A 23,383-nucleotide genomic window follows, 5' to 3' on the forward strand; every position below is an offset into this window, starting at 1 on the left:
CCTGCATAAATATATAAATAAATAAGCAAATAACGCCGCAACATTTTTCTTCATCTTAACAAAGCTGGGTTTTTTTCCCCCTCCTCACACATTCACAGCAGACTTGACCACAGGTGTGATGTGTGGTGTAACCAAGAAGGGCTGAGTGTTATCAGCAGCAGCGGTCACCAACATCGGATTGAAGTGGAGTGACCTGGATGTGAAACTGGAATAATAAAGGCCGTATCTCTCTTTATTTTGAGCCTTGCCATATAAACAGGGGATGGTCGCAGCGGCAGCAGCGGGGTAGCTAGCCAACTTTATCAGCTGGCAATTTCGCTCATATTTTCTCTCGTCGAGGAAATTTACCATTGTGTTGTGTGGGGAAAATGTGCAGGTGTGCATTGTTAGCTGTGTGAAGTATTTTTTTCCTGCATGGTGCATAATGAAGCACAGGTGCCGACAGGAGCAGGAAACAATGTTGTTATTAGCCAGCTAGCTAACGTTAGCCCCGTTAGCTGTTACCAGATCAAATTAGTGGGCTGAGTTAGCCAGACTAACTCAGCCCACTAATTTAAATAGACACACACAACATACTAGTTTGTTGACTGTCTAACGTTAGCTTTTTTGGATATATTTGCTTACTGACAAGTTTTGCCGGTGAAACATTTTCCGTTTTCTACTGTGTTAAGTGAGCTAGCTGCCCAGCCAGCTGTGCCGATCAGCACTGAAGCTGCGGTTGCTGTGGTGTCTCTGTCATCTGTTGTCTTATTGCAAACATACTGTAGCTTTACTGTCGCTTTAACTGTCAAGCGGACGACAACCATGGCTCAAGAAGCGTTTCCTCTGCATGCTCTGGTCTGGAACAATCAGTATCTGGAGCTAGACAGAGAGCTGCAGAAGAAAGAGGTGAGCAGGGAGGTCTGTTTAGCAGCTGCTGGTTTATTGTGTCGCACTGCATTGCGCTGACGCTGCTTGTGTGTGCTGGTCCTGCAGCAGGATGTGGAGCGCCTGGATCCGAGAGGGCGCAGTCCACTGGAGCTAGCTGTGTGTCTGGGCCACCTAGAGTCAACCCGAGTGCTGCTCAGACACTCTTCAGACCCGACACATTGCAACGCACAGGGCTGGACCAGTGAGTGCTCTGCTTTGGTTTCATGTCTTGAAACTGCTGATCAGTCAACAAAGCAAACAGCTGCTGTTAAACGTGAATGTATGTCTCAGTTTTGCAGGAGGCAGTGAGCACTGGGGACCCTGAGCTTGTTCAGCTGGTGCTTCAGTACAGAGATTTCAAGCGTGCCACTGAGAGACTGGCAGGCATCCCAGAACTGCTCAGCAAACTAAGACAGGTAGCACAGCCGCACAGTGGGTCATTTGATGAAAACATGTTCAGCTCTGGGTCTGAAACTCTACTTGTTGCACAGAAAAACACATCAGATGCTCAAAGCTTTGTTAAAGGTTTCTCGAAAGTGTTTTCTTAGCTGATTTTCACGGTCTCTTTTAGGCGCGGGACTTCTACGTGGAAATGAAGTGGGAGTTCACTAGTTGGGGTGAGTGTTTCATTAATGTGTTTTTGTTTTTGTTGTTTTTTTGTGTTTTTTTTTACAGTGGCCCTGAGAGCGTAACACATTGCAACTTAGGAAAACACATAACTAGACAAAATACAAGAAGACATCCTCATCAATTTGATAACATATGTGTAACACATGTTAAAATAAACCCCCAAAAAAAGCCTCACTGTGTGGAAGAGACTGGGATCATCCTTTTTATGTTTAAGGCAAAATCAGGCTTGCATATTGCTTTCCTAACTTTGTAAAACAAAATGAAACAAATACATTGAGTTAAATTTACTGAATTATTTATTAAATGGTATCTGATACAGATCAGCCCATTGTCACAGATACCTGATCCAGCTATTTGAGTAGGCATTGGACCAATATCCAATATTGGTATCAGTACATCTTTACTAATAAGTGTCCTCTGGTAACACTTCCATTGTGCTGTCTGAATTTGCAGCACATTTTCTTCAAGCTATTTGTTGATAAATTGATTACAATGTTTTGTTCATTTGCTTGTGTTTGTATATGCATGTGTTTTCATAAGTGGCTGTCTGTTTGAACTCTCAGGGCCACCGTAGTTCACTAAGTTCAGTTTCAGCACCACATCCGTTGAACAGCTCCCGCTGCAGTAGCTGTCGCTCAGCAGTGTTTGAAGGCTATGACAGATTCAGACAAACACATTTATCTGTTAACAAGAAATGACTCAGTTCTAGTATGTGTGTATTGAGCATGACACAAATGTAGTTAGTGATATTTAGACATTTTCCAGGAAAATGTTTAATCTTCTTATGTAAATCTGTTTCATCCCTCTCTTTGCATCTTTGTTTCCTCTTTCTAAAACACTTCCTATTCATTTCAAATCAGTTCCCTTGGTGTCTAAAGTATGTCCCAGTGACGTCTACCGGGTGTGGAAGAGTGGCTCGTGTCTACGTGTGGACACTACCCTCCTGGGCTTCGAACACATGACCTGGCTGAAAGGACGACGCAGCTATATCTTCAAAGGCGGGGGTTTGTATGCTCCTAAAATCAGCGTCACTTGTTCACATATAGAGACTTGGTAGACGTGCAGCTCAACCTGCACTTTTCTTGTAAAGACTTGACTTGGACCTGCCCTGAAATACTTTTCCAGTGTTATGATGAATGCAGAAATACCATACTTCAAGTCAGTCATTAGTTCAGTCACTGCCATCCCATTCTCTTAGATGATGGAGCTGTGGTGATGGAAGTGGACCATGAGAAGCAGGTGGTGTACACAGAGCCTCTTGTGTTGTCCCCTCGTGACGCGCCCTCCCTGCTGGCAGCCATGCAGCCGTCACAGGAGAACACGGCCCAGAGAATCACATCACCCATCGTCTCCACACATCTCAACACACGCAACATTGCCTTCGAACGGTAGCAAACACACACTGCAGACACAGACACAAAACAGAATCATTTCACCAGCATGCAAATATGATTTTGTTTGAGTTCCTGAAAGCTGTGTGCATAAATGTCCTGATTCAAATATGCTTGGATGAAACTATAAGATGTCACCAAATGTTGTTTTGTGGAGCTGTCAACAGTTCCTCACTTCTTTTAACGTAACCTTAGGCCATCCACCTGGTTCAAACCCGAGTCATAAAATGAAAGCTTGTGATATTTTAGCATGAAAATTGTTAAATTGTAATATCAAAAAATACCATAAGCCTTACTTCGTCCCTTTTTTTCATTTTCAGGAATAAGTCGGGAATCTGGGGATGGCGCTCTGAGAAGAGTGAGGTGGTCAGTGGATATGAAGCCAAGGTACCTGACTGCTGAGCCAATCAAATTTTTGGAAATAATTCTTAATATAGGCTTTAATTTATTTCTAGTAACAAGGTATGCTGAACCATGCAGCCAAGACACTTTGACAGTCCTTGATAATTGATAGTACATTTTTCAGTGACCACAAATTATCTTTTAATGTCTGAATTTTCCTTTTAAGCCACATATAGACAGTGTGATTGTATAAATTTAATAGACACTGGGGTCTAATAAAATCTTGGTCACGATCTCTGTTGGATTCAACAACACAATTTTGGGGATGTCAGATTATGTGATGAATGCGTGTTTTTGAAAATGCAGCAAAGCAAGGAAGGTTTTTATCCTTTTGACAATACACCAAACTTCATTTATGTTCCACCTCCATCATTTGGGTTTTTTCTGTCCCCTAAACGAAACTTTTTAGTGAAATGTTGCTCCGGTTAGTGTACTCTGAGTCACTTCATGTCATATTCTGACTGGTTGGGTTGTAGCAGCAGTCACATAGTGAGAATTTAGTCCTAAACTTTGCTTTCTTTGGTCACCTAGGTTCTAAATCAGCCATTGGTGGACTTATTATTTATTTTTGAGTTTTTGAGCACAAATATTATATTTAGACTAAATTATCATTGAATTATTCACAAAGAAGATGCGGCTTAGAAACTAATGTGATATATTGTAAACAAAACTGCTGTAGGTAGATAAAGATAAACTAGGGAGGAATTTTGATCTTTACACTTTAAGCCAGTTTAAACCTCCTGCTGTGCACAAAATATTAAATGTTTTTATGATCCTTAAAGTTTTGAATGAAACTTTACTAAAACTAAGTGTAAAAACAGTGTGCTTTTCCTTTATGTGTTGATGTGTGCAGGTTTACAGTGCTACCAATGTGGAGCTGGTGACTCGGTCAAGGACAGAGCATCTATCAGACCAGGACAAGTCAAGGAGCAAAGGTGAACACACAAACACGCATTCACATTCGTAGTGGTGGTAATGTAATGATATTTGGCACGTCACCTCAAAATAATTTCTAGGCCTAAAAATAACTATTTAAAGTATATTATTTCTTTTTGACACATGATACAATTGTATTACATGACATTTTATGCTACGCTCTGGATGAGACAAAATATGATTAATTTTCAGTGCAGGTTGATAATGCTCTCTCTACATTATTCCCGCTCAGGCTCAAAGACTCCTCTGCAGTCCTTCCTGGGAATTGCTGAGCAGCATACAGCTCACAATGGGGTAAGAATCTCCACAGTGCCTTCGTGCCACATCCACACACACCACCCACACCACCTGCAGCCTCCTTTGATGAACAGCGTCACATATGAATCTCTTTCTTTCTGTCAGAGTAATGTGTCCCAGTGTGCCAGCCCTCACAACCCCACAGCCATCACAGCGGAGGAATACTTCAACCCAGAGTTTAACCTGAACGGCCGGGACATCGGACGTCCTGTCGAGCTGACCAGCAAAGTCCAGAGGTATGACTGAGCCATGGCAACAAACACGACCATGCATAGAAAGCTGCTGCACTCAATAGCTTTTTTGATGCGTTTTTTTATCAGTATTGGGCAAGCTACTAGTAAAGTGTAGTGAACTAAGCTACATACAGGTCAGAGTGGCGGTGGTGTCATGTACTGATCCTCAGCAGTTTGATTTCAGTCTGTAGCAGAAAGCTCCACTTTGCTTGAGCTTCAGAAGTGATTGATGGAAAAATGTAGCTTGTCTATACGCTACCGCATTACTTGATCAATAAAAGAGCTTTGCTACTGAAAAGCTGTTTAATTCAGAAAACCGACACGCTACTAAGGAATGTAGTAACGCTGCTACTGCTCAACACTGGTCTTGGTCTTACCGTCAACTGTGTCTTTCTTTCTCCTCCCCTCTGTCCATCTCTCTGTTGTCTCCAGGTTTAAAGCGACCCTGTGGTTGAGTGAATCTCACCCTCTGTCCCTGGCCGAGCAGGTGACGCCCATCATCGACCTCATGGCCATCTCCAATGCCCATTTTGCAAAACTGCGTGATTTCATTACTTTGCGCTTGCCACCAGGCTTCCCGGTCAAGATAGGTGAGTGTGAGGAGTCAGTTTTTAACAGAGGTTGAAGCCCCCTTGCGGAACACTTCACTGATTCCCCAGCTCCAGGCCTCTTAGTCTGTAGTACAGCTGTAACTTTCATTTTGTCATGTTATGACCAAAATAATGAGGACATAAAGGTATTTTTCCTGGTTCTTTGTTCCTGGTTTGTGCCATCACGCCTTAGCATTCATCATTCTTCCTGTATGGTTTCATCCCCCTGTCCACTGTTGCTACAGGGATAATAAACTATCTGAATCTCCCAAAATGAAAGAAACTCTTATTGTCCAGCTTTTGTCCATCTTCTTTGTTTTTTGCTACATGAAGAATTAAATAGTTGTTGCTACTTGACCTAATTACACCTTCTGACTGAATCAAACTCTCTGTCTGTCCCTCCAGAGATTCCTTTGTTTCACGTGTTGAACGCCAGAGTGACCTTCAGTAACCTCTGCGGCTGTGACGAGCCGGTTAGCTCGGTGACGGTTCACAATCCGGAGGGCTCTGAAGAAACCGGTAACAATCCATTCGATCCACATACACCAGTTGTTAAAATAACATTGATGGGAGTGTTTTTCAGTGGCTGCTTACAGTGACCTGTAATGAGCAGAAATGTAAAACTTAATATTTGCGTTTTGGTTTGAGGATAGAAGATTTGCTTAAAATGTGAGTTGTTTCCAAAGTGAGTTTGTAAAGATAATTCATTTGCAGGTTCAGTAATGTTATATTATCTTTACCCAGGTCAGTGTCCCTCCGCTCCCTTCCACTGTGAGGTGGACCCCTCGGTGTTTGAGCCCCCGCCAGACTACACTACTCTTGGTCCGGGCCGCAGTGAACCAATGAGGGACGAGGATGACAACTTGTTGCAGTTCGCCATCCAGCAGAGCCTTCTGGACGCTGGCACAGAGAGTGACCAGGTCTGAGCACACCGCCTCACAGTTACTAGGCTCAGTCAGAGATTTAAATATACACGAATAATGCTGTTTGTGGCTCTTTGTTTCCATTTTTCCTTTCTTTTTGAGCTGAAACATGCCTCAATAAATAAAGTTAGTGATTGGTTTTGTCGAGGTAACAAAATTCACCTTTAGGATTCTCTTTATATCTGAAGCCACTTGATAAACTCCACTTTCTCTTTCACACATTCATGTATGTTCTTTTTTTGTTTTTGTTTTTCATTTTTTTAAGGTGACCATCTGGGAGGCTCTGACCAACAGCCGTCCGGTGCCCCAGTCTCCACTGTATGAGGAAGACTCTCAGCTGGAGAGGTGAACTAACCTATGTCCTATTACATTTACATATAACATCATCCTAACTTCAACAAAACTACTTATTTGACAGGACAGGATCATTTTTTTGCCCTGAAGTTTAAGTCAGTGTCAAGCATAGAAACAGAGAGCCACGCTTATCTTCTCTGTTATGTCTAATGTTAGACTGATGTGCAATCTGATAGACCAACCAAAGGACGATTGATACATCATATATAAATAAATACAACATATTTTCTGTGATTTCTTTTAGATTTTAGTTTTTGTCCATTGTGTTCAGAGAATTGTGTAAAAACAAAAAGGACAAATAATTCAATCAAAAACGTAGGAAGATGTTGTCATTTAAGCATATCACTATTATTACAACGTATCCTTACACAAGTTGAAGTATTTATAGTTGTGACTGCAAAACCATTGAGGTTCAATTCATGCCAGCTTCTCTTTTATTTAGGAAGACCTCTGGCATGTGTAATAATTTAATTAAACATCTCTGAATAGAACTCAGTGATTAGCTCTTTCTTTCGACCTCATGGGAACAGTTCATCCCAGTCATCCTGTAATGAAGCCCAGCAGTGAAACTTTCCAAGATGCCTTTCTTTTGTTTAACGATATTTCAGTTCTTTCCTCTTTAATTATATCTCTAACAGGGCAATCCAGGAGTCCCTGTCCATCTCACTGGCCAGCAGAGAGGGAGACGACATGTCCGACCCCATTCAGCCCTCCTCTGTCTCCCCGTTGGACCCTGGTGCCAATTCCCCGCTCTCTTACAACACAGCCACGGATCCACGGTTATCGGGGCAATTCGGTGTGGCAAGCAACTTCGACGAGCAGTTGCGTATGGCCATGGAGATGTCATGCCGGGAACAGGAGGAGATAGACAGGTGAGGCAGACAGATAACTAACTCTTGGCAAGAAAGCAAACAAGGATTTGCTCAAATGTGGAACTATTCTTTTAATAGGAACTAAATGAATAATTCCACATTTGGATAACTTCTCAGCCACAGCTATTCTCTTCTACTGTAGTCCTTTTATTTTGTTTCCTTTTCACTACAAGTGAGCACACAGTTAGTGCTGCACTGTGCTCTTGCATTTCAATCTGCTGTGGCTCAGTAGGGTTTGTTTTTTGCAGTAGAGCGTCAGAATCTTACCCAGGGAGCTCCCCACCGTTCCATGTTGTTAATTGTATGCAGAGATGACACAAGAACGTCATCTATTCTAATTGTGGTGTCTAACAGTAGCGAGCACCTTAGCTTGACAGCTTAGTAGTACTGTTAATTTGAGGGTGAACATTTTCCCCCCTCTTTACAGCTTTCAGGGCCCGTCAGCTGTGTAAATGAATGAATATGAAAGACAATCTGTTACAGTAAGATGTCCAGGATCAGGGCTATCGTGTTTCAATCCACTGTCATAATATCAAAACAACATGCTGAAACTGCTGCATGTAACCCCCTGCACCCAGTAATAACATCCGGTCACTCAGCACTATAAAGATGTTGAGATACTCCAGTATAACCACTCAGGCAAATCGAAACTGATAAGAGGAAATGCTAAAAGACACAGAGGATCAGATTATTCTGTATACAGTTTCAAACCAAAGTTAATTTATGCCAAAAATCCCTGTTTTCTCTGTAAAAGGGGTAATCATTTTAAAATCAGTGTTTGCTGTGTTTTCTTCAGCTAAAAACAAATCATACATGGATGAAAACAATACAAACTTTAAATCCCTGTCATTGCTCCTCTGATGAACTGTATCTCTTCTTGTTGTCACAGGAAGCATAAGGAGGAAGAGGATGAGCTGGAGAGGATCCTGCAGCTGTCACTCACCGAGAAGTAATGTCACGTCAACGGCGACGGAGGAGGGTCTTCAATGGGCAACAATCCTCTTAATTTATTCAGTTTTTATTTTTTAAATCCAGAGATATTAAGTTATTACAGATGTTTTATTTATCTCTTTCTCATATGAAGGCTGCTACAAGAGAGTGTATAGGACCAAAAGAAACAATGTGAGTGTGAGTGAAACAGGTGGGAGGGGTAAGGAAAGGGGGGAACAGGTACTCTGAAACACACTACAGTGAAGGAGGAGACAAAAGGGAGAGTCTTTGTTTTTCATTTTTTATTGAATATTTTTCACAGTCTTGCTGTCTTTATTGAGTGATGAATGATCCTTAAACTTTAAACCTATTATATGATACTGATGAAAAATTAAAAAATACAATCTTAATGGAATAACTTACAGAAATATGATTATAACATTTGAAACATTTATGTTGGCTTACTCCTATGTGTGGAAAAATAAAGAATAATGATCCTCCTGGAATACAGTGTGTTAGTCTTTTAATGCATGTGATCAAAGGAACAAACATAATAATCACATGTGAAATGTTTTTTTTTTTATCTTTACAGTTTCTTTTATACCCAAAAAATGAACAATAATTGTAATATGTATCACATTTTGCTCATTCAGTGTTAGTGAAATGTCCAGTATTCCACAGGAATTAAGCAAAACGGAAAGCTTGATCATCTTCAAAGCTGTGAGACAAAAAGTATGAGCTATGTGTAGTTGAAGCCATATTGTAATCAAATCTAGTTCAAAGTACAAAGAGCTCTTATCTACAGCTATCTGCCTTACAACATGATTAAACGTTGACTTACAGACTAATGCAGTAAACCATGCATGTAAACCAGCACTCATCAAAAGTTTTCTAAATGTTTAAAGCAGGAATGTTTTTTTCTGTTAGTTTTTTAGATTAACCACTTAAGTTATTGGCAGGGATGGAATATATGAACATAAGACAATGCAATACAATGTATAATAATAATGGTGTATATTATTATAATATTTTATCACATTTAGCATTTAGCAACCTGACCAGTAACCTTTAGTAATTTGGGTTTAAGATCCCTGCTTTAAAAAAAAAAGAAGATAGCGTTCATTTTAATTTGACCACCCCACAGAGGCGGCTGGTCCAGTGGTTTTTTCCTTCTTCACGGTGCCTTTGTCCTCGTTGTTCAGAACATATGTATTTTCCCTACGTAGTTTTACAACTTCCTTAAGCTCACCGTTCAGCTGCGCTGGTTTAGACAAAAACATGTATACATATAGTTTAGGCTTTACTCACTCATACATACACCTTGAAATAAATAGTAATAATAGCAATATTTGTATGGCACTCAAACAAATCTCAAACAGCACATAGGTACTAATTTTAAAATATTTTTCTCATATAACAACATGACAACTTGAGCGACATGCAGTCATGTGCATGTGGTTTTTAACTCTTAATCTACTTCTGTATCCTCCCACTCATTCATACCTATCTTTAGGTCCTGCACATCAGGGATCACATCAGGGACCACATAGGCATCATCCTTGGTTGAATGGGACAGAGGCTCCTCATGGGTCTGTGAACGCTTCATTGGCGCCACTTGTAACCTGGGTAAAGGTTTGGGTGCTGAGTCGATGTTGACACACTCTGGAGCAGGTGATGGCTCTGTTGAACACACATGTTAGGACTTGTATACCTGTAGATGTCTGTTTATAACAGCAGTGCTCTTCTCACCAATGCGGAGGTCATAGAAATGAGTCTTTGTGTAAGGTTGGACACGGTATTCTGTCTTGTCAAGGAAATATTTAACCACATCATTCAAGGAGGAGACAGTCACCTACACAGAAACAGACACAAGCAAAGAGTAAGAATAGTTTTTTCATTTATGACAATTTCTATTTGCTGTGGCCATTTAATATTCCACTCCAGATAAACTCAATGAAATCTGTATAATCCTATTTTGTATTTTGAGTCATAACCAATTGAAAATGTATTTACTTTTCCACCTTAAAACACTAACTGGACTGTTTGAAGATTTACCCCACATAGTTTCACTGTCACACTTTTATACAGCGTGGGTAAATTGTTAAGCCATTCAGTAGTAACTTACTGTTGAAACTGACTGATACACATGCACCCTTATTACCATGCAGAGTTGAATTTAACACTTTTATGAAAGCAAACAGGAGCCCAATTCATGCTTTTCTTTGCAAGACTGAATTATTTACAAACAAATGACTGAATTTAGTTGCCATCATGGAAGTCCTGTATGCATCATGACATACTGAACATGTATCATAGGACTTTAAGACGCTCCTTCATTGAATGTCATTGAATTAGAAAATAGCTGAATTTAATTATGAATAGTTGCGGGGAGGTGAAAGCTGTGTGACGTACTGGTGTCTCCACTTCAATGACAAAGCCTGAGTTTGTGGAGGTCACCCTGTAGTTCTTCGTGACAGACCCACTGAAACACAAAGAAGAGGAGTATTTGCTTACAGCTGACATTTAGTATTTGTATATGACATGTTAACATTTAGAATGAACAAAATAGTAAATGGTCAAATTGTTCATCCCTCTATTCAATGTAGCATTGTATGGTTACTTTTTGTCGGGACTAGTAATATAAGGTCACAATTATAATGCCAATGAGGGACTATATCAATAAGAAACAAATAGGTCTATTAAGACTTATCACTCTTTTACATTCAGATTCTACAAAGTTCTATTAAGTCCTCTGCAAAACTGAAATGAACTCCAGTCTTATCTACTCAGGTGATTTAAATAAAAAGATCATGATGTGGTTTGTCAGGCAACATGTTTTGATTAATTAGGAAATATTTCAAATGTGTCTTGTGTGTCAGATGGCACGACATAACTCAGCAATGATCTGAAAAAAAACCTATAGAATCAAAGATTCATATTTATATTATGAATGAACGGTGGCAAAAGCTTCATGAGAGACGATGAAAGAAAACCTGATATTTATCTATTTGACTTTGATCTCTGTTGTTGCCTACTTTGTCTTGGACTATAACCTGTTTTATTGGATATTCATTATCTTTTACCTTTTTATTGTTTTACTTCTTTGAATGCGTACGTATCTTGTGAGATTCAAGAGTTCAGTATAAACTTGTGCATTACTCTTTAGTCAGTGGTACAGTTCAGAGGCTGAGCTGGAGCATCTGACCTATTTTTGAGTTGTCTGAGGGTCAGGGCGTAGTTGTTGGTCAGCGCGGACGGGCGGAGGATCAAGCCCCCATGTTGCGGGTTATCTTCCAACATCTTCTCTGCCTCCTTCCGACTCACGTTAAAGAAACACCTACAGGAATCCGAGAAAATGCAGAGACTTCCTCATTACTGTGGCGGCAATAAAAAGTTACAGGGATGATGATGTTGTTTCAGAGGGCAAAGGACAACTCACACACTCTCTCTAAACATAACCACATAAATCTAAGCCTTACCCTATCCTTAAGCACTGACCCCCGAATCAACTTTGTCCCAATTGGGGGCACAGCTTTTGCTCCTAGATGGACCATACTCAACTAACTGGTCTAGTCTGAAATCCCCGTAAGTAGCCTATGACAGCCTTCCCAGTCTCATTGAACACCTGCAGGATTCAGAGAAATGTGAAGACTTCCTCATTGGCAGGGGCAGCAATAAAGGGACAGGCATGTTGTTTCAGAGGGCAAAGGACAACACACACACACTCGCAATTTTGCATCGGTTTAGGATGACTCAAGGAGCTTCAATGCTGACAAAGCCAGTAGGGCTGGGCGATATGGACAAAATCAAATATCACGATATTTTAGACCAAATACCTCGATATCGATATTGCAACAATATTATAGAGATGGCTGTTGGTGCTTTAACAAAATATTTACACTATGAAATGTTTGATAAATAATCATCAGTAATGTGGATATAATGACAAAGTGGGTAAAATGTACATAAAAGAACAGCTAGAACAATCTGTTAAGTTCAGAAAATAATATATTTTACTGTAATGCAGCTTTAAAGCCAAGAAAAGGCAACTCTGATGACATGCGATATTACGATATCACGATATCCAAAATCTAAGACGATATCTAGTCTCATATCACGGTATCGATATAATTTCAATATCTTGCCCAGCCCTAAAAGCCAGTCTAATTTGTATCTTTGTTTACACAGGTTTTTTTTTTTTCCTGTCTTTTTTTTCAGGAAGACAGAAATTACAGGAAGGGGAAGGATGTTTTTCAGTCTGTCAGAAATATTACTAATTACCGGAAAGAAACATTTCTGTAAACTGACTTACGAAGGCATCTCAGGGTTGCTCTGGTCTGGCCTTGGCTTTCGCTTTGGCTTTTCTATGATTTTATCCTCTGGAGGAGGGGAGGCGGAGGCTTGGCTAAGGAAGGGTGGACGGGGTGGGAGGGCTGGACGTCCTGAGAGGGAATTTCTGTTCCTCTCCTCAGATAGAACATCCTGTAGCTGCGACACCTGGCCAGGCAGTAGCTGTAGTTGACAAGGAATCTCTTTCTGCAGGGAAACAGAGGTCATCAACACTGGAATTTGTCAAATTGAATAAATCTTTGTGTGGAAAAATGCTGGCCTACACATGTTTTCAGTGACAATGCAACTGTTATCTACACTTTTGAAGTTTATCAATGACCCTGCATGCTGATGAATATATGAAACATAACTGGTAGATAAGATAAATGGTCCGCAGCCAAATGTTAAATTAATGAATTTAATCATTTCGAAGCATCTTACAGTCTGTATGAGAATAACAAAATGAGGGAGAGCAGTTATTTTCCTCAGCTCAAAGTTATTAAATGCTGCAGTGTGTATTTATCAGCTGGTTTCGTTTGTCACTGCTTGCTGCCACAGTTTACTTCATCACACAAAGAATTATTTTGACATTAAATCAAAACATGTTTGCAACTGCTGCCATTTTTAAAGATGAACTACAGATAGCTCCGCAACAGCCCACACAGATGAGTTCCTCTTTTTTCATTCCTGGGCATCGATAAGTTTGGAGGCATATGATTACAATGGAATCGAACAATTTGGAACCGGAACTGGTTCTCGATTCCCATCCCTAAAAATAACTTATTTATTTCCATGTTATTTTTTTGTCAACGTTATAGGGGACCACTTCAGAGGGGTTGAAGAGCCGCAGGTTGCCAACACCCAGTCTAATCATTGCAGTTGTAAATGGTTTTAAATCTATCGTACTCTCTGTACTCATGCTGTATTTAATAATCCTACAATAGATAAGAACAGTCTTTAACAGCCAGAACATATAGCTATAGTTAAAATTTTACTTATTTGAATGTTCTTTGGCTTCTGGAGAAATTGGCTACAATTTCTGAACTGAAACCAGTTCTCGATTCACATCCCTATACCTCGATATATAACGCTAAAACTGAGATCAAGCTGTGAGCTGATAGTTGATCTGGTTGCTGCTATTACATCTACCTAGTATGAAGTAATATTGAGGCAATCCAGAATATGTGTAAATGGCTAGTAGACATATTGCCATATTGTTGATCTGTACGCTTTTGATTTTTGGAGTTATGAAAAACCTTGAAATGTTTTTCCAGATGAATTCTCTCCACAGATCTGAACCAGAGGTGGTGGGCTGTGACCTGCAAATATTTAATCAATCACCTTCAGTTAACTGTATGTTAGCTTCTCTACCCCAACCAGTCGAGGCAGATGGCCGCCCACTTTGAGCCTGGTTCTGCCTGAGGTTTCTTCACGTTATAACGGAGTTTTTCCTTGCCACTGTCGCCAAGTGCTTGCTCATGTGGGAATGTTGGGTCTGTTTAAAATTAAATCTGAAGAGTACGGTTTAGACCTGCTCTATGTGTAAAGTGCCTTGAGATGACTTTGTTGTGATTTGGCACTATACAAATAAAGATTGATTGATTGATTGATTGAGCTTTGTCACACCTTGCCTTAATATACACTGTAGAAAGACCCCCCCCAGTTGTAAAGCAGAATAAATCCTGGAAATTGATTTTCATTTAGTGTTACTTTTATAGGCATTGATAAATATTCCTGTCAGGCTCATTCCCTCCTTTTCAGTGATTTTAATGTTTGATAATAAATTAGTTGGAGATATCTAAAGAAATCTTGTGTTTGCAGTTATAACAGTAGGCTATTATTATTTTCATCAATATTTTAAATATCAGACTCAAGGAGAGTTTGTTGAGAAATTATAATCATAAGCTAATTGTTAACCAGGAAGTACTTGTTTCTTGTAAGTTATGCTTGGCTTTGTGTGTCAAATAAGTGAATTATTAAATTCCACAAATGATTATTTTCAATGAAATGATCCAAAACAAAAAGGAAACTACAAAGTGTTTTACAACACCAGTGTTACTTGAATATCGTTCCTCCGTGCAGGTTTGAGCTCCCACATTACTTGTTTTGTTTTGTACGGCAATATTCTCAACTATCAGCAACAGCTATCTACAGTTTTACTGCGTGTTTGTTTGTATCAGTGTATGTGTAAGTTTGTGTTTACTTACTCTGACAACGGTCAGGATGTAACATCTCCACTCCTCTCCTTTGTCAGGGTTTTCCATCTGCACAGTCACACAAACAACAGAAATTTTGTTTAGGTTTGGTTTGGTTATATTCTCTGTGTACACCATGCATAGCCTTCTCCTCTAAATCAAATCCTTCAAACTGGGGTTCAGGTAACTGATAATTACTTTTCACCTTGAATATGCACCTTTTTTGGATTGTTTCAATGACCAAAGAAGTGTCAAGTTTCACTACCACACACACCTTCAACTGCACATCCTCTTTCTGCATCGAGAGGGTGAAGATGGTCGGCATCTTTTTCTGATATGGAGCATCTAATGTCATGGACTTCATCTGCTCCAGGTCCAGTTTCTCTGTGTACTGTAAAAACAAACAAACAAACAGACAGACAGACAGACAGACAGACAGACAGACAGACAGACAGACAGACAGACAGACAGACAGACAGACAGACAGACAGACAGACAGACAGACAGACAGACAGACAAATAAATAAGCTTCTGCAAATCATCACTTGGTACATGCTTGATTGCTAGAACATGAATTGATTAATCTAAAATAAGGTCAAGTTTAATTGTAATTTCATCATAAGTAAAACTGATTTATGTTTTTGGTCTCCACTGCATCTACTTAACCCACTTCCTTAAACTCCAGTTTCCCAGGTTTATAAATAATGCAGCACTTAAATTGTCATCACTGTACATTGATTCATGTTGAAACACATGCTGCCTTACCATTAACCATACTTACATTTCAATATTTCGAATGTTTATTTCCTCATAAGGTTGTTAAACGGGTGTTTGCTTACTGTCTCGTGTTTGTCATCTGTGTACAGAAACAACGTGGCTCCACGGAGCTCTGCATAGTACTTCCTGAAATCCTGAAAATCATAAATGTAATTTAAAATTTCTGCTCTTAACATAACATTCACATCTTTTAATTAAAGAATGTACATGAACAGTTTTGATTCTACATCACACATTTGGAGATAATGCTTTTTCTTTTCTAGCTTTGTACAGTCTGGATCTTTTCCATCTTTTGTCCTCACCCTCTCGTTGCTTTGTTTCTTCAGCAGGGTTCCAAAGTAGTAGAGCGGCAGAGCCGTGATAGTGGCTCTCCTTTTGTGGACAACAACTCTGGGGGTCCCAAACATCGTCCAGCGTTCAGTCAGATATGTATATGTCTTCCGTCCAGGTTTTAGTTTGCTTCAGTTCGTGACTGTTTAGTCCAGCAGTGTTGGCATTAATAAACAGTTCAGAGCAGGCAGATCCTGAGAGTTTTGCTCCTTGATGTCTCCTGGTGCAGTTCTCAAGGCAGTGATGGATTCAAGCTGTGTCTTCAGTATATGTGAGATGATTACTGATCTAATAAACCTGCACTGATAAGCCAGTCTCCCCCCTTTCCTTCAGTGTTTGTGCTGTCACTCTGAGAACCAGGAAACGCTGCAGTGATTTTTTGAAAAGGAAGTAGTTAGTAGAAAATATCCTGAAATAAATCTGTTGTACTTTGAACCTGGGCATAACTCAGGAGGACAGCTTTACACCACACAATAAAAGGCAATGAAGCCTCACACACACACACACACACACACACACACACACACACACACACACACACACACACACACACACACGCACGCACACACGCACGCACGCACGCACGCACGCACGCACGCACGCACGCACGCGCACACACACACACACACACACACACACACACACACTCACTATGAGTGCACAATATAGACCAATATCAAGCACTAAAACGATTAATGTTTTAAAGCTAACACTCACGTGTCTTTTTAAAATTATTATAATTGACTTGAAAACATTTCTGAGCCTTATAAACACTCAGTATATGGACTGAACACTCCCTGTTGGGGGCTGTGAGTTCAGTGGAGAAATGTAGGGGAATTTTGTTAAAATATCGAATAATATAATATCATATGATAAAAAAATAACCTACTGTATTGTCCAACTGCTTTAACATGCTTTTTGTAAAGTTAGTTTTATAGTTTAAAGACGAGGCCTATTAAGAAAAACTTAAAAAAGAAGAAAAAGGAAAAGAAAATCCTATCTGTTTTGATGTGATTTTTTAAGTTTTTGTATTTTGGTCTGGTCTTGAAAAAAGTAAGTAGGGTGAAACTGAAATTTTAATTAAACGAAATCCAAACATAGATGGAATCTGATTTTTTCATGCATTGAAACTTTAATTTCAGTATGTTTAAGTAACTTTTAAGTTTCAGAGGCTGGAGTCGTTTACAATTAGTAATAGCATTTATACTAAGTGATACTCATGATGTTGTTAGTATCGATGGACATTACCTACTCACAGCCAAAGGCCTGATGATGATGATTTCAGCAGTAACAGCTCTTATTATTGTTTCAATACCATCATGAGCATAAAACTTAATTTGGTCTCGAGTTGCATATATCACTGCTAGAAGTAATAATAACAGAGACAGCAGTAAATTATTTTACTTCATCTTATCTGTGAGACATCAGGAAACAAATCGCCCTCTGCTGTCTGCTTATACTTCCTGCAGATGCTGATGATGTGAGACAGGCGGCAGTAGTGTTTGAATTCATCACAGCTGCTGGGTGATCGACACTATTGGCAAAGATCACCATCATCGTCCTCATCATCACAACAACCAGTGTCTCCCGTGTTGTTAAGACAGCAGGCTTCACATTGTTACTGCTGTGACAGTCGAGCGGTGGGTTAGCCGGTTTATCCTGGGAAAGAGAAAAAGGAGACTTGAAGAGTGGAGCAGTGCCTGCGAGCTGCTGCTTTTATGTAAAATACTTCACAGTGCTGCGTCCATCAAGTCCTTGTCAAAAATTCTTCCTCTCTTTTTCTGAAGCCACTTTCTATTTTTCAACTTCAGGGGTCAAAACTCCAGCAACAATTGTAATGTACAGAACAATTTTATTGATAGACCATCATATTGTTCAACTTTAAACAGGAATGAGACACATAAAAAGTATATGACATGTTCAATAAAGTGAATATTGTACTTATGTCTTCTTTCTTTGGTAATGTTTCTCCTTATATATTTTAAGAGATATACAGCAAATTACACTATATTTTTATGGAGGTAAATGAATGAGGAAGCATGTTGGCTTGATTTTGTGTTCAAAGCTTTTGGACAAAAGGTAAATGTTTAACCAACCTATAGACCTGCCAATTGCCAATGAAAACAGTTTCAAGGTGTGATTTTGTCAATGTTGTGAGTGAAAAACAAATGTATATGTGTCTTATGTCTTGTATCAATGCTCTGCAAAATGTGCCTGTTTGCAGAAAAGACTCAGCATGTGAAACATTTGTTAAGTAATCACAATGACAGCGAAAGCCTGTGTCTCTGCATACCACACTGTGTGCACTGCTGCTTTTCACATTATCTTCATCTAGGACACCCTTAAAGAAACATTTCCCGAACAACACATTGAAAAAGAAATGCACAGCCTTATTTAAACTTAACATACTGTTCATTTTCTGACCTGGGTGAAGGGCTACTTTGTAAGTAGTCCCTATGCAAAAATTTCAACCACAAATGTATATCATTTGACACAGACAGTATGTAAGGGAAAAAAAGAAACCTGTAAATGATATTGGCACAGAGTTATACAGGGATTGAAGCAAGAAAAGATTTGTGAGCCTGAAAAGTTGTCCAGGAGAAGTATGTACAATGAATTATTATAAGAATTTAAACCTGCTCTGTGCCTGAAATCCAGCATGGTGCCTTTCCCTGGTAATATAAGTAAGGGAACAGTTGAGAATGACTGATAATTAAAGTTTAACCAACCGATCTTAGTCATTTGTTTGAAAGTTGGTTTAATCAGTTTTTACACACTTGACAGACCTGAATCATGTCCTGGCTTACAGAACACAGCCTGAGGTCTATGGTCAGGTCCTGGCTGGTTTTGTTGTCTGGACCAACGAAATGAGCTCCCCTCTGACAGTCCAGCTGTGCACTTGTGTGTCATTATGTAAGTGTACTGGAGAATTGGCTACACAAAACAAATTCCTAAAAAAAATATATATATATTTATATATGTATTTTTTTAAGTTATGTTTTTTTTAAGTGTTCATATAGTACAATTCTGAATTTATAGTAAAACAACAAAGGACATTGAGATCCTGCCATCACTATGATACAATTAGGATTTAAAGACTTTAATCACAGGAGACATTTTGACTTGTCACGGTATGAAAATCACAGATGCAGCTAATTATATGAATGTTGCCTCCATCACATTTTGGTATCAAAGAGCATCATTTTCTGGCGAAATACTTAAGCCTAAAAGCATCCTTGTACATTATTTAATCAATAATTCATTAATAGTGATATGTTATTTTTTTTAACTTAATTGAGATTCTGTTTCTTCATGCTGTAATTCTTCTCCAGCTCCTTCTATCTACTCTGTATTTACAACACATGTTGCATGTTTGTCCATCCTAGAAATTTTGAGATTGGGACTTAAAACTGATCTGACTTTACTTTTGTGAGATGTCAAAATAGTTGCAACCAGCGTGAGGGTTCATTGTTCAAACCTTTGAAGTAAACGTCCCAACCTGCATATATATATATGCTGTGTGCATGTGCCTACACTGTTTGTTCTCTATATAAAAACTGTAGACTGATGCCCACTACTGGCCACAGATTTTCCTTCTCAGTGGTGTTCTTTGACCCTGCTGGTCCCCCTGGCAGCTCCCATCCTTTCCTTTAATCCCTCATCCTGGAGGGGACGCCAGGGAGATGCACACTAAGGAGAGAAAACAGTCACTGTTCTCCATCATGGGGCCCCTAATGATGCTTCCCCACTGACTGAGGAGAAAATGGCCACAGGGTTGACAGGGACAGAGGATAATATGGTGGACTGATGAAGCCCTATTAAGCCTCTGAGACACCAGATTATGTAAATAAACTTGAAAAACAAGTTGACATGTCATTTCTGTTTTATTTGAACATCATTTTAATTGTGATATTCTGCAGGTTTCAATATTGATGTCAGTGCAATTTCAGTTAATCAATTTTTTGGCACCAAGAGGATGACATTTTTTCCTTCTGAGGTCTTCTGCAGCCTTGCTCAGCTGTACTGACATGTAGACCCTAAACAGGAGCACAGATGTGAGAAAACCCTTTGAGAAACACATCAAAGCTGAACATCACTATTTGTGATGAGGGATCATATTTTGAATTGCTGACCTAACAACTCCGAATTATGATGAGCTGGCAGGCAGGAATAAAAGGTCAGGCTGGAGATAGAGGTCAGACAGCAGTCAGACTGTCCCAGGGCGTCATTACAGGAACATGGCAGCTCATGGTAGACGTTGCAGGAGACGTCCCCATCTGTAAAACAAAACATCTTCTGTTCAGGCTTTTATTTCAAATATAAAGTGCCCCTCCTTGCCTCTATCCTCCTACTGCTATATTCACTTGTTCTAATTAGTAGGATGATAAAATACATACATGTGTGCATGCATGTGTCTCTGTTTGTTTTCCTGGGTTTAACTATGTGTATTTATCTCTGTGATCTCTTATTCTAATGGTTTCAGTGATGGAGGATTTGAGGTGTAAGTGGGCCTGTAATGAGAAGCCAAGTTGAGGGGGAGGAAGGGAGGAGCAGACAACCTGCTGGCTGAGAGGACAGAAGCCTGGGGCTGTGAGGTGGATCTCCTGCTGCGGAGGCCGTATCAGGCAAACTAATATTAACACAGAGCCACACATTAGTCTGCAGTACTGCAGAGAATTCAGTGTGATACTTGTGTCTGCTCTGTAAAACATTCATGTTTAACCCGTGGAGTCTTACATTCTGTGTAAAAACACAGGAATACACCTAAAAAAGGAGCCAATTTTCTCTTTTTTTCATGAATCTCATTTTCTTGATATAGGCAGAGTGATTGTCTTCTGCTTTACTTTCAGATATTAATTCCTAGAAAACTGCCAAAAGCAATAATACAGGAAAACATGAGGATCAGTGATATCATCCCTAGATTTTCTGAAGTCAAGAAAACAGAATTGGAAGATTTTATTACTGAGTGTGAAACTGAATTACTCTTTGAAATCAAGGAACAGCACAGCTAACCTGTGAAAAACTTGATGCTCATTCCAAGAAACTTGTGTCGTTTAATATCTAGAGGATTTTGGATGTCGTCAGTGTGAATGCCAGGCGAAGCAGTCAACTGTGGTCTCAAAATTTCTTTTCACTACTTACTTTGGGCTTCAAAAACCTACACTGATGTTGATTTTTCATTCATTCATTCATATATGTAGTGATTCCTTCTGTCTTACAAATATGCTCACACACAGAGGAATAGGCTGTTCCCATGGCAACAGATGATGCAGATGACACTGCGAGATCAGATGTCAGGGTCAGAAAACACTGGAGAGTGACAGACTGAGAGATCCAGAGAGAGAAGATAGGAAAAGAAAGACTTACCAACTTCACAAGACTCTGGCTGGACGTTGCTTCTAATGATCCTGCAAAAACAGAGAAGTCACTAAACTTCTAGGTTGACACACACACACACACACACACACACACACACACACACACACACACACACACACACACACACACACACACACACACACACACACACACACAATATATAATGAAACCTGCTACCTGTTGATGGAGCTGATGCTGGGCACGCTGTCCTCGTCACACACTCGCTCCAGCAGGAGTCTGTCCCGGATCTCCCAGGCGAACATGGTGGGGTTTGTGTGCTTCAGGTGCAGTATTGTTTGCACCACCCTGGGTGTAGCCACTTTGGGCTTAGATCCTCCAATCACCCCTGGTCTGATGCTCCCTGTCTCATTGTACCTGAATAAACAATGATGTTATCTGTCAGTAGAGGTTTAGGTTTTACCTGAGAGAAGAAGGTGTGATTAATATAGATGCTGATGTTCAAGGTAAATAAATGCACAGAGCATAAAAGATTGAAAAATAAAAGTTAATATTACAATATTACTTAAAACCGAAATACATTTCTAAATAATCTGGCATGTGATGACCACATGCATTTAATATATACATGGCTAATTCTTAGATTTCTTGTGATATGATACATCTAAATATTCTCAAATAAAAAGGCCTTCTTCTGCTGTAATACCACAAATGTCCCCATTGTGGGACTAATAAAAGAATATCTTATCTTATCTTATCTTATCTTATCTTATCTTATCTTATCTTATCTTATCTTATCTTTCTGTCGATATTTTTACCATATATTCCACAGTATATAGGCCTATGTGTGAGTCTTGTTTTCATTTGTTTAAATAGTAACATCAAGCCTACATAAAACATCTCTTCTTAATTACAAATAGGTTCATTCCATCACTCATAATATGAATTAAAGTATTTAAATGACTGAAGGACCGACGTCAGTCTCTTTACCTGGACAGTATTTTGCTGACACAGCCGTGACTGACGCGCAGGTGACGGGAGATCTCACAGGGACGCACGCCCTGTTGCGCGAGCTCCACGATGCTCTGTCTCACCGCGTGCGGTAACGGGCGCCCGTTAATGAAGACTCCACCGAGCTGGTTCACCCCGCCGTGCCCTGAGCACCGGAGCCGATCAAAGAAACACTACATCACTGCATACAAACGCTCAAACCCGATCATTTTTAAGAAGCTCTATTACACCGCGACTGTTACTTACTGCGCGTAACGGTGAGTGGCACGTGTCCAAAGTGGATTTCCATGTTAATAAAAAGTCTTAGGACGAGGATGCAACATATCTCTCACATTCAAACAGTAAACGAAGCTCACAAAGTTTTTAAGAGAGCACCGTTCAGATGTTGTCGTGTAGACTCTGCTGGTGTTTGAGGAGTGTCAGGACGTCTCTGTGTCTCTGCTGCTTTCAGCACCTGAGCACGGGACAGCGACACGAACCTTTTAGAGTCACGCGCACTGTGCACACACGCGCTCAGTTACAATCTTGCTTTTGGTGGTAAAGGAGCCAGCATTTTATAAATACACTTAAAGGTCATGAGTCCAAGTACCACTGACCACCCACCTGTCTCCAAAACGATGGATTGGATTTTTCAGAATTATTATTTTTAATTAGGCCGACAGTTTACCCATCACAAAGGTTTAAATGTTGTTTCAATGTCTTCTCTTCACTACCAGGAATTACATCCTGGTGGATAAATACATAATAATTTAATTTTGTGTTAGCCAAAAAGGTATATGTGTTGAATGTTGAGTATTTAGAGTAAGAGTATACAAAGTGGCGGAAGAAGTATTCAGACGCTTAACTTAACTAAAAGTATCAATACAGCAATGTAAAAGTACTCCATAACAAGTAAATGGCCTGCATGAAAAATAAGCTCCAGTACAAAAGTACCAAC

General features: G+C 39.7%; 3 protein-coding genes across 4 annotated transcripts; 1 reads left to right on the top strand and 2 right to left on the bottom strand.

The window, feature by feature from the left end:
* Nucleotides 1–93: 93 nt before the first annotated feature.
* On the top strand, nucleotides 94–8,967 carry ankrd13d (ankyrin repeat domain 13 family, member D). Of its 2 annotated transcripts, XM_062425892.1 has the most exons (17): nucleotides 94–376; nucleotides 793–888; nucleotides 976–1,111; nucleotides 1,201–1,325; nucleotides 1,481–1,526; nucleotides 2,400–2,543; nucleotides 2,738–2,927; nucleotides 3,251–3,317; nucleotides 4,186–4,267; nucleotides 4,501–4,562; nucleotides 4,671–4,801; nucleotides 5,231–5,388; nucleotides 5,794–5,907; nucleotides 6,133–6,308; nucleotides 6,577–6,656; nucleotides 7,304–7,537; nucleotides 8,427–8,967. In XM_062425892.1, the coding sequence occupies exons 2-17, from the start codon at nucleotides 805–807 to the stop codon at nucleotides 8,488–8,490; spliced, it is 1,893 nt and encodes a 630-aa protein (XP_062281876.1). In that variant the 5' UTR covers nucleotides 94–376; nucleotides 793–804; the 3' UTR covers nucleotides 8,491–8,967. The 2 variants fall into 2 exon arrangements, with proteins under 2 accessions (XP_062281876.1, XP_062281875.1); XM_062425891.1 differs by having other exon boundaries at nucleotides 94–888.
* A 624-nt stretch (nucleotides 8,968–9,591) lies between these two features.
* LOC133985552 (signal-transducing adaptor protein 1-like) lies at nucleotides 9,592–16,175 on the bottom strand. The gene is made up of 10 exons (XM_062425221.1): nucleotides 16,071–16,175; nucleotides 15,831–15,902; nucleotides 15,266–15,382; nucleotides 15,004–15,060; nucleotides 12,822–13,003; nucleotides 11,673–11,804; nucleotides 10,880–10,949; nucleotides 10,217–10,319; nucleotides 9,971–10,147; nucleotides 9,592–9,728 (listed from the first exon to the last, which is right to left on the bottom strand). The coding sequence occupies exons 1-10, from the start codon at nucleotides 16,173–16,175 to the stop codon at nucleotides 9,592–9,594; spliced, it is 1,152 nt and encodes a 383-aa protein (XP_062281205.1).
* A 3,937-nt stretch (nucleotides 16,176–20,112) lies between these two features.
* Nucleotides 20,113–22,735, bottom strand: LOC133985553 (paired box protein Pax-5-like). Its single transcript, XM_062425222.1, has 6 exons — nucleotides 22,693–22,735; nucleotides 22,426–22,591; nucleotides 21,655–21,852; nucleotides 21,466–21,506; nucleotides 20,232–20,375; nucleotides 20,113–20,135 (listed from the first exon to the last, which is right to left on the bottom strand). The coding sequence occupies exons 1-6, from the start codon at nucleotides 22,733–22,735 to the stop codon at nucleotides 20,113–20,115; spliced, it is 615 nt and encodes a 204-aa protein (XP_062281206.1).
* Between the last annotated feature and the right edge of the window lie 648 nt (nucleotides 22,736–23,383).

The sequence above is a fragment of the Scomber scombrus genome, chromosome 9 (genome assembly GCF_963691925.1).
Source record: "Scomber scombrus chromosome 9, fScoSco1.1, whole genome shotgun sequence".
NCBI classification, from domain to species: Eukaryota; Metazoa; Chordata; class Actinopteri; order Scombriformes; family Scombridae; genus Scomber; species Scomber scombrus.

Bases quoted from the DNA above. Each gene is read 5' to 3' on its own strand.
- LOC133985553 (XM_062425222.1), bottom strand. From the start codon at position 22,735: ATGGAAATCCACTTTGGACACGTGCCACTCACCGTTACGCGCA. The intron at 22,592-22,692 runs GTAAGTAACAGT...TCCGGTGCTCAG, and splicing joins GCCACTCACCGTTACGCGCA to GGCACGGCGGGGTGAACCAG. The intron at 21,507-21,654 runs GTAGCAGGTTTC...CTGTTTTTGCAG, and splicing joins AGCATCAGCTCCATCAACAG to GATCATTAGAAGCAACGTCC.
- ankrd13d (XM_062425891.1), top strand. From the start codon at position 805: ATGGCTCAAGAAGCGTTTCCTCTGCATGCTCTGGTCTGGAACAATCAG. The intron at 5,389-5,793 runs GTGAGTGTGAGG...CTGTCCCTCCAG, and splicing joins AGGCTTCCCGGTCAAGATAG to AGATTCCTTTGTTTCACGTG. The intron at 7,538-8,426 runs GTGAGGCAGACA...TTGTTGTCACAG, and splicing joins GAACAGGAGGAGATAGACAG to GAAGCATAAGGAGGAAGAGG.
- LOC133985552 (XM_062425221.1), bottom strand. From the start codon at position 16,175: ATGTTTGGGACCCCCAGAGTTGTTGTCCACAAAAGGAGAGCCACTATC. The intron at 10,950-11,672 runs GTCAGATGCTCC...TTTGTGTTTCAG, and splicing joins CTCAGACAACTCAAAAATAG to TGGGTCTGTCACGAAGAACT. The intron at 10,148-10,216 runs GTGAGAAGAGCA...TGTGTTCAACAG, and splicing joins TTTCTATGACCTCCGCATTG to AGCCATCACCTGCTCCAGAG.